We start from the raw sequence: 13,734 nt of genomic DNA on the forward strand, positions 1-13,734 counted from the left end.
ATAATTGCGACTGATATCCGCAATTCGTGGTTCCGCCGTATCTGTTCTATAGATACCACTATTGTGCTCTCGGGTACACGAGTTGTTTCATTGCGCAGCGGCTGGATCAAATTCCGACCTTAAATTACATATTCGATGTTTGCTTATGGCTGAGGAACTGTTTGCGAATTCTTGTCAGAATTGTTCTGTCTAGGGAAGGCCGAACTTGATTACAGGGTTGAGAAAGAATAGATTTTTGAAATAGTAAATAGTCTATATTTATAATAGTTAATAGTCTATATATTCTTTGCGAATTCTTGTCAGAATTGCTCTGCCTAGGGGAGGCCGAACTTGATATTGCAGGGCTGAGAAAGAATAGATTTTTGAAATAGTAAATAGTCTATATTTATAATAGTTAATAGCCTATATATTCTTTGCGAATTCTTGTCAGAATTGCTCTGCCTAGGGGAGGCCGAACTTGATAATTGCAGGGCTGAGAAAGAATAGATTTTTGAAATGGTAAATAATCTATAAGTATTTTTATAGACTATATTTATTTTTTAAGTATTTTATCTTCTCGTGTAATATAGAATTCGGAAAATGACTTTTTTTGAAATAGTAGTTATATATGGATATTATGCAGTCAAATATATTTGATATGTTATTTCCATATGTAACTACTGTTTTAAAAAAAAGTTTATTTGCCAAATTCTACGAAATTACCTAAGAAGATAAAAATATTTATAGTTTATTTACTATTTCAAGAATCTATTTCTCCTCGGCTCTGTTTAGAGGGCTATTCGTAATTGTATAATGTCGGCAATTACTCGTCAGATCCACGTCGGTAAATTTCATTACTTCTTCGATCGAACATGTCGGTTTGAATAGCAGAAGTTTAATGAAGGCACAATTTAGGTGTACAGCAAGTTGTAAATAACTTTCCGACTTCTAGCCACAGGCTTCGGCAGACTGAAATTAAAAAGTCGATCGAATTTCATCCGAGTTCGAGGTCTTCTTTCATTATCTTCTATAATTGTCTCGGTTGGTTACGCCAATTGGACAATGGTAGTTTATGGTTTTCAATCAGAAACGACGGCTTGCGAACTTTAATTTATTGCAATTTAATTTTCTGCAAGTCTCGAGATACTCTGGTTTACGTAAACATCCCTTGCCAGCTTTAATTCGCGCAATTAAATATCGCGAAGCTAGAAAATAATGTTTGCATTACATTTACAACAAAGAGTCTGATGCCAAAAACAGTTGCCTAGCTATTCGACATTATTTAACCACGGTATGTTCGATTTGCAACGAGTAACGTTTAAGTTGTTCAGAAAAATATGGAAATCAGGGAAATTCTTATTTCTCTTTTTTCTCGATTTTTTTCCTCGCATTTCTATTTTTTGTTTCTCACAAATGTCAGAGTTCTTTACTTTTCTCGTCATTCCAAGTAAGAGCAACATTAAAAGAAGCATTTCACTCATTGTCTAGCGGATTAATACCTCTATCACCTAAGAAATATTCGAGTCAATTAGTTTGAAAAAACGATTTAAATGGTGTTCGAACACTTTTATTAGCCACTCTATCTACAAAACGAACGTCCTGCTTATATAATATCAACAAAAAAACCGCGTCGCGATGGAAACATTTCTGCTACCAAGGTGAGCTGCGTCAGAAAAAATAATCGTGTTACAGAAACACCGCGTTGTAAAAGGGCCGCCGATATTTTCACACGCTGATATATCGAAACCGCGTTCCCAAAGTGTCGTGTTACAAAAGGGACGACTCTACATAAAAAAATATACAATGACAGCTGTATTAGATTGTAAAATATTTACAACGTTGCTCTCCCCTCCCTGTTTACTTTCGACTCCGGTCTCCCGTAGGATTCGTCGCGCCCGGAACATCCAGGTCGTGTCACCGAGAATCTAATCACCGCGTGCGCGTGCTATCTTTCACTCCCGGAATGTGCGAACAAATATTAGCTTCCTCTGACCCGCGTATCCGGCGTGCAATCTCATTCGACATTCTCGCGACGCGGCGGTGCGAGATCGACGTTGATCATCGGTTCCGCGGCACCCTGCGGATAGCTTTCCGAGTGTTTCGGAGCCGAGTGTTGCGAGATGTCGTGCATGATCTTACGGGACTTCGAAAATCTCGTGCGGCGTGCCCGAGGCGACGTGACGGACGGTAAGAAGACCGCGGACTTACGGTAAGTTGGCCTGGGTATCATGCTCCAGACGGCCTTGAATCCCTTGCCCTCGATGCTATCGTCGCTGTGGAATCGCAGCCAGAGATATCTCGTCTTCGACGTGATCTCAGGGGGGAAATTCGTGCCGCAGAAGTTCCCGAGGAGATTGGAGTAGCCGTGCTGGCCGTCACGTACCTCCAGGAAATCGTAACGGCAGTCGGCGCTCTCCTCGAGCTTGAACTCGTCCCGAAAGTCGAGCTTCAGCAGCATACCTTTGTCAGCTGAAACGAGAGATGAAAACCGGCGTTAGGGACAGATCGGTAACACCCGCAACAATTTCTATATTCCTCTGCCAGCCGTCGCGCGGAATTTTTCCACCGGGCCACGGAAGGCTCTGAATAAATCGCCTGTAATTTCAGCGAGCTTATATCGAGGACAGCGATTTTTTCATGCTCACCCTGCTGGGAAAGTATCAGGATACTTACGGAAAATTAAATGACTTTGGAAAGCCGATAGGAAAATGTTATAATTTTAATAGGATACTTAATTTGGCTAAGACTCGTTTATATTAACAACATTGACTTATTCCTTGTGTAACGGAACGCACAGAGGGGCTTTGTCCGATTCGGGTTCAAAGAACCCAGGATGTTTAGGTTGGGAGATAAGGACTGGCCATGCGGTGGAGGCTGGCCTTGCAGGGACGAGCCGGGCCGAGGCCCAGAGAAAATTAGACCGTTGACCAAGAAGGATCGCTTGGGCAGCAGAACGGGAAAAATCCAAACATACACTTAATACGGCCACTACTTTACTTTTGTTCAAAACATATATTAATAAACGTTTACACTTGATGACCTTAATAAATTTATATTGGAAATGGGTAGATAAATAAAAGTAAAACGCAGTGAATTAAACTTATCCCTTTTAGTTGATTAATTTGATGTACGAGGAAGGACCGTCTTTACTCTCCTGATTGCTCCAGGAGACTGAAGACTATTCACAAAGACGAAACCAAAAACGTCACCTAAAGACAAAGAGCACTCTGTTCTATATACATATGAAATCATTGTTTATCTAATGGTACTCTGGCGAGACTCTCGGCGTCGATTCGTTTTTGTAACTTATATGCTAGAAGGAAAAACTTCTGAGTATTCAAAAGAGAGAAAATAATCCAATAATTTAGAAATCAACTTTATGTTATCAAAAGCTAGTATGTTTAGTTTATGTTTGCTTCGCATTTTTTGTGTTATGATCAGGGTTAAGGTAGAAAACATAGCGACGACCTTCGATTCTTGAAAAATAAGACCTTGAGAGAAAAAGAATGGTTAGCTTTAAGTTGAAGAAAGTTGGCCCGACACATTTTCTTGTATCGGCAAAAATAACGACGATATTTCAACGTGCATGATGAAATGAACACCGTGTGTATAACATTTTTTGCACGGAATGATCTTGCGAACATGTTGACAAAGTTTAACGGCTTCGATCTCGGATACCCCTCTATACAGTATGAATGCAGCGATGGCCGGAAAAATATTTCAAGGTAGAACTGAAAGTTTTCCACTAATTCGGCTCGTGTTATACGATACATTAAAAGTTTGGACGATTAGCATTCCGAGCGCTTCGGTTCCGGGAACAAGAGCGGCGCACGCAGGAAACACATTGTTCGGATCCCTCCGCAAGAATCTGCTCCCGATAGGTCGGGTTACACGACAAATATTCTAATGTCGTTAGCCTCGAAACTCGCCCTGGCTCTCGGCCAGATTATACGTCCTACTCGTCACACACACATTTTTTTCTTGGTTTGTTCTGCCCGAAGTACGCGGTTCGGCACGCTGGTCGCGTTGCATGTTTCCGCATGCAGTATCTCCGGAAGTAGAAAGAAGAGTGATTCGATTATTAATGTGAACTTCGGGGGAACGCCGACTGTTCAAGTAGCGGTGCAGTGTCGAAGTACGTCGCGGCCTGTTGTTCGATAAAAGGGACTTGAAATTCACCGACAGTCCCAATAGCTGGTTATCTGGTTCCTGACAATTACATTATAGTTTTCTCCTTCGAAAAATAGGATTTAACAAATATCAAGGGTATTTTTACTTTACTCATATCGCAAAGAATCGCTAACATTTATTAATCAATTGTTTCAACCTTTGTTACTTAACCCTTCGCAAGGCGGTGGCTGTGTCAATTTTGACCCCGAGTATTCAAATCGTTCACTTAATTGCTGAATTTTCGGCAATCGAATAAAATAAATTGTTCTTACATATGGAACAACGAAGAGGCTGATGAGTCTGCGGGAAATATCTGTAAAAATATGTTTTGAAAAATTGCTGAGCAAAGCTCAGAATCGCGAGAAACATCGCCAATAGTACAGTTATAAAAATGGTCGGCCGTCCAAGGTTCAAACTATGCGAATAATTTGTATAATAATTCCTGTTGAACGATGATTATTTAGAATGTGATAGATTTTGGCAAAAGCACGTTCATCATTTTCATCATTGCTGAATTCACTTGTGACCATGATTTTAATGAAGCCCATCATTGTTCCAGGTCCACACAACAGTTTCGTGGTTGAAGAGGCATGTAATATTGTGCTCATCATCATCATCATCACCGTTGCGGAAGATTATGAACGACCTAATTGTGGAAGATGTGTTGCGTATCATGATTGCGTTGGTAGCTGACAAAACAACGAACGAATAATCTGTTCCAGGTTTTCTTTGCACTACACAATGCGGTATTATCACAACGATCCACCAATCACAATGAAATTAAACGCATTCGCAGTTATGCAAGTCTAGAAACGTCACACAGGAAAGAAATTTCTTTTCCAAGCAAACACGTATAATTCCCCTAATCGATTATCGCTATTGATACTGCTACAAGCAGTCTCCCTTGTCACGATGCATGATGGTTCCGCTCGAATATGCGAGCCTATGCATAACCGTGCATCGATTCATCGGAGCGAATTTTCGTTGCGAACGCGGTTGCAGAACGTGCGAGTAAAATCGCAGCACAATGATAAATACACACAAAAATGGTAACGCACGTAGTCGAACGGAGGAAGATTAATGTTCCGGTGGTAAGGCCGAAGGAATGTGAGACGCATACAAATATGTTTCTCGTCGAGCGTAGCGTTCGAGCCGCCGCGATAAAGCAACACGCGAGCCGACGCGTCGGTGCGCACGATCGCGCGGTCGGATCCGGCGTTTCCCGTTCGACAATTTGGAATCGACGTCCCCTTATCTGTCGCATAACCTCGGCTGCACGGCGGGACATGAACAGGCGATTTGCAAAAATCATGGCTTCGGCGCGGCGCCGCGGTGCGCGTAAATCTCGGCGATACGCGATGCAATCTGCAACGAGACTCTCGGGATCCGAACGAGTTCCTCACTTTCTCCGCACGTGCGAAGATTATCCAGCGAATTATTCAGCGCCAGCCGATCGTTAGGATTCACTTGATCTCCGTGGCGCGCTGCGAGATTTTTTCGTACCGGAATTACGACCGATGTTTCCGGCCCATTTGCCACCGTTCTCGACGCGCCGCGTCGCGCCGGCCTTACGTATAATTATTTGCAGGTCGGAAACGGATTGCCCGACCGAATTCGGGTACGTAGAAACGCCGGAATAGCTGCGGCATTCCTAACGCTCCAATGACTGTTGCGCTTTGCGATAGAATCGTACAATCGGCACGGGCAACACCGCAACGATTCGGTATTACTCCGGCCGAAACGATTCGCAAAAAGCGCCTGCAGCCCTTAATCCGATAACTGTAGCATCTGAAAGCACATTCGCCCGCGATAATCGTCCTCCGCTCTTAACGGTTATCGTTGCTGCCGTGCGCACTCGAAATGATCGTATCTACCTGCCCTTTCACAACCGGTGGAGATATTCAAGGGTATGCTAATCGTCTCCTCAAGGAGGTACTCATCTTCTACAGGACCTCCGTTCCAGCAAAGCTCCAGATTTCTCAACACGAAAGAATTCTGGAAATTATTTTCTGTCATTTCGAAATGTAATCATCTGCAAAATTTACCTTCAAGTCGACTTGACTCGATCTCGCAAACATTCCTCAAACTTTTTGTTTTTTTTAAGCCTATTTATTTATGTCTGATGACATTTAGTGACATTGATATCATTGTGCAATGACGTGGTTAATGTTTAGGTACTTCTTACTTATGGTTAGTACCTATTTCGTGATACACTACAGAAAAATAACACAATGTAAAAGAAAAGACTATTCGGGGTGTCCCAAAATTATGCTATTTCCAGGAAACAAGGGGTTCCTGAGGTCATTTGAAGTAACTTTTTCCTTAGCGAAAATGCGATCCGCGGCTTCGTTTACGAGTTATCGACGAAAAACAGCGACCAATAAGATGCGAGCTCTCCTGACGCGGCGCAGCCGAGCCAATGAGCCGAACAGGGCTCCGATCGCTCGTTGGCTGGCCCGCGTCTCACCGGCCGAGCCCGTCTCTCATTGGTCACTGTTTTTCGTTAATAACTCGTAAACGAAGCCGCGGATTGCATTTTCGCTAAGGAAAAAGTTGTTTCAAATCACCTCAGCAACCCCTCATTTGACGGAACTACCACAATTTTGGGACATCCTGTACAGCAATGCTAGTTATATGTGTACAAGAGTGCTTATATTTACAGGTTGAAATTAGCGGTTGCATGCTGTCTGATTAAATGTTTTATTTTTTATTACTGGAGTGTTTTATGCTTCTTCGATCTTGAAGTAGATTTTCTGCGAACTTGTTGGACTGGTTAGATGGTTCGTCTTTGTATCTGCGGTAGAATAGTAGTATTTCTACTGCAACCGTTGATATATTTAGGTCATTTCTAATTTGATCGTTGGGTATATACCAGAGAGCCATAACAATGTTTCGTAACGTCTCAGATTGGAATCTCTCAATTATTTAAATGTTAGAATTAGTTGCGGTTACCCAGAGCCGGATTCCATACCTCCCCGAGGGTTTTAATGCGGATTTGTACAGCAGTATCGTGCTGTTCAGAGCGAGTTAAGACTGTTTGTCCATTGGTTTGCCCATTGGTTGCGTTTAGTGGATTTGCTTTTTTCATTTCAATTCATTTTCATTCGAATATTTTTGGATTAAATGGCTCGAATTTTAATTCATTCCGTAAGAGCTCTTCCCTCTTTTTGTCACTCCAATAAGTTGCACATATTAGAAAGACACTGTTCAATTCTTCTAATGTCGTCACAGTTTTGTATTTTACCTAATTATTTTAGTCGATAATCGCAAAATCTACAACGTGTTATTATAATAGGAGAGTAATGTACAGAGTAATGTCTCCCTTACTGACGCTCAGATTGTCCACGGAAGTGGATAATTTGGGAGGAGGAGATACGATTATTCGAGCCTTGCGGCTCGTTTTTATAATTGTGGACAATTTATAACTATAATAATAAACCGCAAGGCTCGAATAATCGTATCTCCTCTTCCCAAATTCTCCATTTTTGTGGTCAATCTGGGCGACAATTAGAGAGACATTACTGTATCTCGAAATATTGGAATAGTTGCATGCGCATTCATGAACCCTATATAACAATAACACTAGGTTTATGGAACCGGTCAAGATGACAGGTCAACTGTTTAATTTACAATTATTCAGATCGTGAAGGATACATTTATGAGTTAGTTTCTCAATATACGGTAATGTCTCTCTAATTGATGCTCAGATTATCCACGGAGATGGACAATTTGGGAAGAGAAATGATTATTCGAGCCTTGCGACTCGTTTTTATAGTTACCGATTTTCGACAATTATAAAAACGAGCCGTAAGACTCGAATAATCTTATCTCCTCTTCCCAAATTCTCCATTTCCGTGGTCAATCTGGGCGACAATTAGAGAGACATTACTGTATGTCGTTTCTAGCGACGAGCAGATAAGTTCGGCTTTAATGGACGCCGGGTCGCTGCTTGTACATTTGAATTGCACACTTTTCAAGGATCCCCGACGCTGTCCACGATGGAATATTGCCGCAGTATAAACAGAGACACAGTCGGTGGATTCGGTGAAATGAAAGTACGGCCCGGAGTCTGGTGTTCCGCGCTGTTCATGACCGACTCGTAAATATCCCAGTATTTGCGGATAAAATATTCCGTTTCTATCGCGACTCGTAGGGCCGGAGGGTGGCAGGATGAGAAATTTATACGGCGTGGCCGCGGCCGCGATAGCAACGAAAATATTGACTGGAAATTATATCATCGGCATCGCGGGCACGCGTGTTTGTTCTTGGTCGTTCGAATCGGCAGCACGGCGATTAAACGCCGCGCGAGAAATAGACCGTCTATTTCGAAGCCAATTAAAACCGCGCCAACAACACCCACCGGGGACGCTTCTATCGCTTGGAAATGAAGATTCTTGTCGATGGGCTGGCCCGCGGCGAATTGTTTAGCTGAGTCGCGATAAATCCTGACCGTGCTGCTCTCTCCGCCGGCCTGCAGCTTCTCTGGTGCACGCGCCGGAATGCACCCGCGCCCGCTATTATTTCCGACGTGTACGCACGCCCGCGCCCGTATTTATGCTGCGGCATGAATGAAATTTTGGCGATCACCTGGCGTCGACCCACGCGTGTCACAGACCCATTCCTACGCGAACCACGCGAATACGCAAAAATATATTGACCGAGCTTCCTCCGAAGATTTCACTTCGCTCGACCCGACAGTCGTGGCTGCGTCGGATCGAAGAGAGTGTGCGGGCGTCGGGTGAAATTCGGGGACAACGAAGTTCGTTTTTCAGGAAACTGTGTTTGGAGATCGGTCTACTAAGATAGCACTTCAATAGTAACCGATACTATGAATTTTATTATTCGCTTCGCACGATCTAGTTCTCCGTCTCTGTTCAATTACCTCATTTCTGTTCACAGACTGGAATCCAGAGTCGGGCATTGTTCGAATTGTTTCGAATAAATATTTATCCAAGATAATATCCGAATGAATTCCTTTTTTAGTCGAGTATTTTATTCGAACGACGATCATTCATTGTCGTCGTAAATTATTCTATCTATTTGTTAAGAATGATCATTCTGTGCAAGAGGATTGGAGATCTTGAATTGGAAAGTCAAATTTTTGCATTCGTCGCGTTGTATTATGCTTTATGCTATTAAGGTTTTATGCGCATTTTAATTTAGTTCATTTATAAAATTTCCGTTTTCTGTTGTTGACAAATCGATCTGTTCATTTGATTCAATGTGGCCACAGTTTTTACGGAGACACTTCCGCAGCTCGATTTTTGTACATCAGTTTCATCTGTTACGGTATTGGATTTCCCGATGTTTCGCGTTGTACAAAGCATGTTCGATTCGATATTTTAATTATTAGCCAGGCCGAAACAGTACACGTTGTTTACACCTGTAATCAATTTCTTTTGTTACCACCAGAAGACTGGATTCTGTTCAACACGTTTCAGCCATTCAAATCGAAAATTGGTACATCGATAGACCGAACCAGCGGAAGCTCCATTCTGTATAAAACAATACCTCTGTGCAACCAGTTCGGCCGAAATTCCCGTTACATTGTTATTACCAATGTTATTTTTACGAAAGTTAAAACAACGGTATCGTGTCGTAGGGATTATAATTAGGAAAACCTGCGAGGCTCTGTAGAAGAATTTCCAAATGTACCATGAACAACAAAGAGAAAACCATAATTTCCAGGCAAAAAGGTGGCCACACAAAACTTAGACACGACTACAGTCTCAACGAAACGAATCTCTTACTATGCACCTCCTGTTGCAAACAATCCATTAACAACAAATCACATCCTATCAAGACATTGAAGACCCAACATTAAACCAGCTAAATTCTTGGAAGACACCGATCCACAGAACAAAATACGCGTACAACAACCACGCAGAGTACATAAAACAACAGCACTATATCTCCGTCGCTAATAACCAAGAAATCGATGCGACGTTAACCCAAGAAGAAGAAAAAGACGAAGAAGAAGAAGAAGAAACAAATTTAATTCGACCTAGGAGAAATAAATAACGTTCAAGTAACGTTCTACGAGATTTTTATCATGACTCAGACTCGTCGTTGCAACGCAAGTGATTAATTAGTTAGCTGTGTTTGACGACTATACTCGTCATGGAGAAATGGCAATATTTTGTGACGCGACGAGTATACTCGTCGTGCGTAGCCATTGGCTATTTAAATTGTAATTTTAAGGAAAACAAAAACATATTCTCAAACTTCAAGATGTTCAGAATATTTTGAGGCCAATACTGCACGAAGTTGTTTACATTGTCATAAAAATAAAATTAGAAAAGAATCACGGTATCGGTGTTCGACGTGCAAAGTGCCATTATACATTGTTCCTTGCTTTGCTAAATACCACTCTCTCCACAGCAACAATTTGAATTTTTAACTTTCATAAGTATTATTGATTATCCCTGGGTTTTTCGTTTATTATGTATATGGTATATGTTAACGTCAAGCGAATAAGTAAATATTAGTAATAAAATTATCAATTTTATCAAATAAAACCGTCTTTTCAATCCAATATTTTAACAGCGACGCTTACATTGTGTTTGACGAGTATACTCGTCGTCGCTTGATTCTCGCGACACATATGCATAGGTGCGCGCTCTGAAATCGAGGCGCCGCAGCTAACTGGTTAAGAGCTTTCTTGTGAAAAACGGTCATGGCACAGCGATTCCTTCATGATATTTTGATCCACGCTTGACCCAGCTAGAATATCCGGCGGCAATCGTCGTTCAGGTACATGTCTGGTGTCGCAACAGCATTAACGATAAATTCTTTCTTACATGATGCGACACTTTGCGCGGGCTCATCTCCGGCGATTGCGGGAGTCCGTGACGCTATCAGCTGCGGAACGAAGACCGGCGTGAGCAGCTGCGAGATTTCCGGATTCGATCCGTGGCTGTCGTTGCACGTCGGCCGCGATCCTCCTCTTGGTTCCGCGCGCGGCATTTGAATAGCGGGGCCACCGAGATGCTTCGAGTCCTCGTTTAGTAAAACCGCATTCCTCGAGGTGCAGAGTGGAAAAAGCGGTAAAAGAGAGAAAGACCGGGCTTGGGCGGAGGGCCGGAGAGAGAGAGAGAGAGAGAGAGAGAGAGAGAGAGAGAGAGAGACAGACAGAGAGAGAGAGAGCGAGAGAGAGAGAGAAGGAAGAATAAAGGCCTCCGTTTCGACCATTTCCTCCGAGGAAAAGGAAACTGGAAAGCAGTGGCGATGACGGTGCCGTTCTCCAACCCGGCCGTTATCCTTTTCTCGCATGGAAATACCGGTATACCAGTCGCGGTACGATGGTCGATCGCGGCTTTTTTTCGCGAGCTTGCTCTCCTATTTTTACGCTTCATTATCTTCCGATTGTGCTGACAGGCACCCGCGATCGCGCCGGAATTAAGAATTCTACGCGGACCGACCCGGACTCCGTGATTTTGTCTCCGCCGAGTCTGCGAGCCCGAGGTTTATTTGCAAATATTCCCGTCGAATTCCCGTCGCCCACGCAATAGGACTCGCAGACCGCGGTGCATCGTCGCGGAACAAACAATGAGATTGTCAGCGCGCGAGATATCCCGGGCGTCGTCGGGCGCAACGAACGTCTCCCGGAACTGCAAAGTCAGAAATTTCACCGAGAATAGTTAATATCCATCCTCTTCCCCCCTCCGCCCCCAAGTTCACGCTCTCGTCCTTGTCGATGTCTTGCGCGAAGTTCCGCTGCTTACGTAAGGAACGAATAGCTTCCGTCACGGGGAAGCTCGCTGCGCCGCGAAATCCAAGGTATGCGCAAGCGTTTGCGCGAACCCGCGATATTAGTGCACGCCAGCTTCGCCGCAGAATCTCGCGAGGCTCATCTGTCCTCTAATTGTGCCACTTTCCGCCGACTATCGGTCTCCGCGTTTGCCTCGGTCTCCGCAGTTGCCTCGGCGACGAGCACCGTTTCTCGCCCATAGCGAACAAGACCAGCTTTCATGCTGCCATTCACGAAAGTCGGCCACACCGCTGTTCCGCTTCGAATAGCGTTGTTATGGAATGCTTCATGGGTTTGCTATCCTATTCGCGACACCCGAAATGCTCGTTAACGGATTAAGGGACGGCATTCAGGCAAAAATTCTGCTACCAGTTCTTTTCAGATCAAATTGGGAAACGTGCGTTTCGATAGGATTTCTTGTGCTGATTCGAATTGTGTGCGAATTATCTTAAAATGATATCTAAAAATCCGAAAGGCTCGTTAACGGATTAAGGAACGGCATTCAGGCAAAAATTCTGCTACCAGTTCTTTTTTTCTTTTTTCGTTTTTATAGCCTCGAATTGTCAACAATTGCAAGAACGTGCCCAATCTGAGCGTCAATTAGGAAGATATTACTGTATTGAGTTGTTCGGGGAGATTGTTCTCTCATGAGAAAACAAAAGACGATATTTTAATATTTAGAGCGAAAAAGTTTCCGAACTTTTTCTGGTAATCTTGCTTTTCATTGACAAAAAATCTAAATCGAACGGTTTTTCAAAACCCTTGCAAAACGAAATTTTAAAAAAAAACGAAGCAACTTTCCGAACGACCCAATAGTTTGACGACGAACACAACGTGCTGTATATTACACATATAGTTTGTGTGTTCGATATCGAGTGTTCGAATGTGCTTGAATACAAAGAATGCTCGCATTTGCATGAATTGATGACAGTTGACGAGATGACAATAAAATGTAGAAATGGTGGTGATAGAAATAGACAGATGGTTCGACGAAATGTCTGCGTCTATGGTGCCCTGTCGAATTCGCAAACGAAAGAAAATCTGAGCGAGACCTTGGGAAGCAAGTTTCGAGATAGAAGGGATGCTTAAAGAGGCCAGCCTTGAAAAGAGAAAAGCATAAAAGGAAAGCATTATTAAATCTGCAGAAAGAGTAGAAACGCGGGAGACTGTGAAAATTGCAAGACACGTGTTCGGTACGGTATGCCTGGCAATAGGATTTAGGATGGCGACGGTGGTGACGGTCCAAGCGTATCTTCATACACTGGCTAGCTCCGTGTAAAATTGCAGCCCGGCTCGAGCTGATTTCGCCGCTCACGTGGACAGGGTCCGATCTTCACGGCTGAGCAAAGAAAATATCGGCAACTATTCTGCTACGTGGCTTTCATGGTCTTTTCTGCTACGCCGGGATAAAGTATCAACGGAAAAATAAGAAAGATGTCCTGCTCGGACGTTTCCTCGTGGAAAAATATTGAAGTTCGAACGTGCTTGGGTTTTGAATACTCGAGATTGGTTATAGGATCGCTGCTTCTACTAATTTCGTTGGGACCGTAAGTGAAAACGAGGCGAGGAGGTGTTGTAAGTCGCTTCGGAGTAGTAGAGTATCGTGCGTGGCCAGGCGTGTTTCATATCCGACACAACAGACACTGCAATCTTCGGGAACTTCGCCGCTTAAAATACTACGTTCGGAACGTGTGCTGAAATTTGATATAGATTTTCTTCAGATTACGCGATCGTACTTTTTATCGCGGATCGCGACAATTGTTCGTAACATTTGTAATGTAAATATCACAGGAACGTAATAAGAAAAAACAGTGCGAAACTTACTTGTTTGTGAA

General features: G+C 43.2%; 1 protein-coding gene across 1 annotated transcript in view; it reads right to left on the reverse strand.

The window, feature by feature from the left end:
* Positions 1-13,734, reverse strand: part of Neto (Neuropilin and tolloid-like) — a 224,550-nt gene that overhangs the window by 39,741 nt on the left and 171,075 nt on the right. The window contains exon 5 of the mRNA XM_033477937.2: positions 2,188-2,448. Coding sequence (XP_033333828.2) covers positions 2,188-2,448 — 261 coding nt within the window. The remainder of the gene's footprint in view (positions 1-2,187; positions 2,449-13,734) is intronic.

Source organism: Megalopta genalis, chromosome 9 (genome assembly GCF_051020955.1).
Source record: "Megalopta genalis isolate 19385.01 chromosome 9, iyMegGena1_principal, whole genome shotgun sequence".
NCBI classification, from domain to species: Eukaryota; Metazoa; Arthropoda; class Insecta; order Hymenoptera; family Halictidae; genus Megalopta; species Megalopta genalis.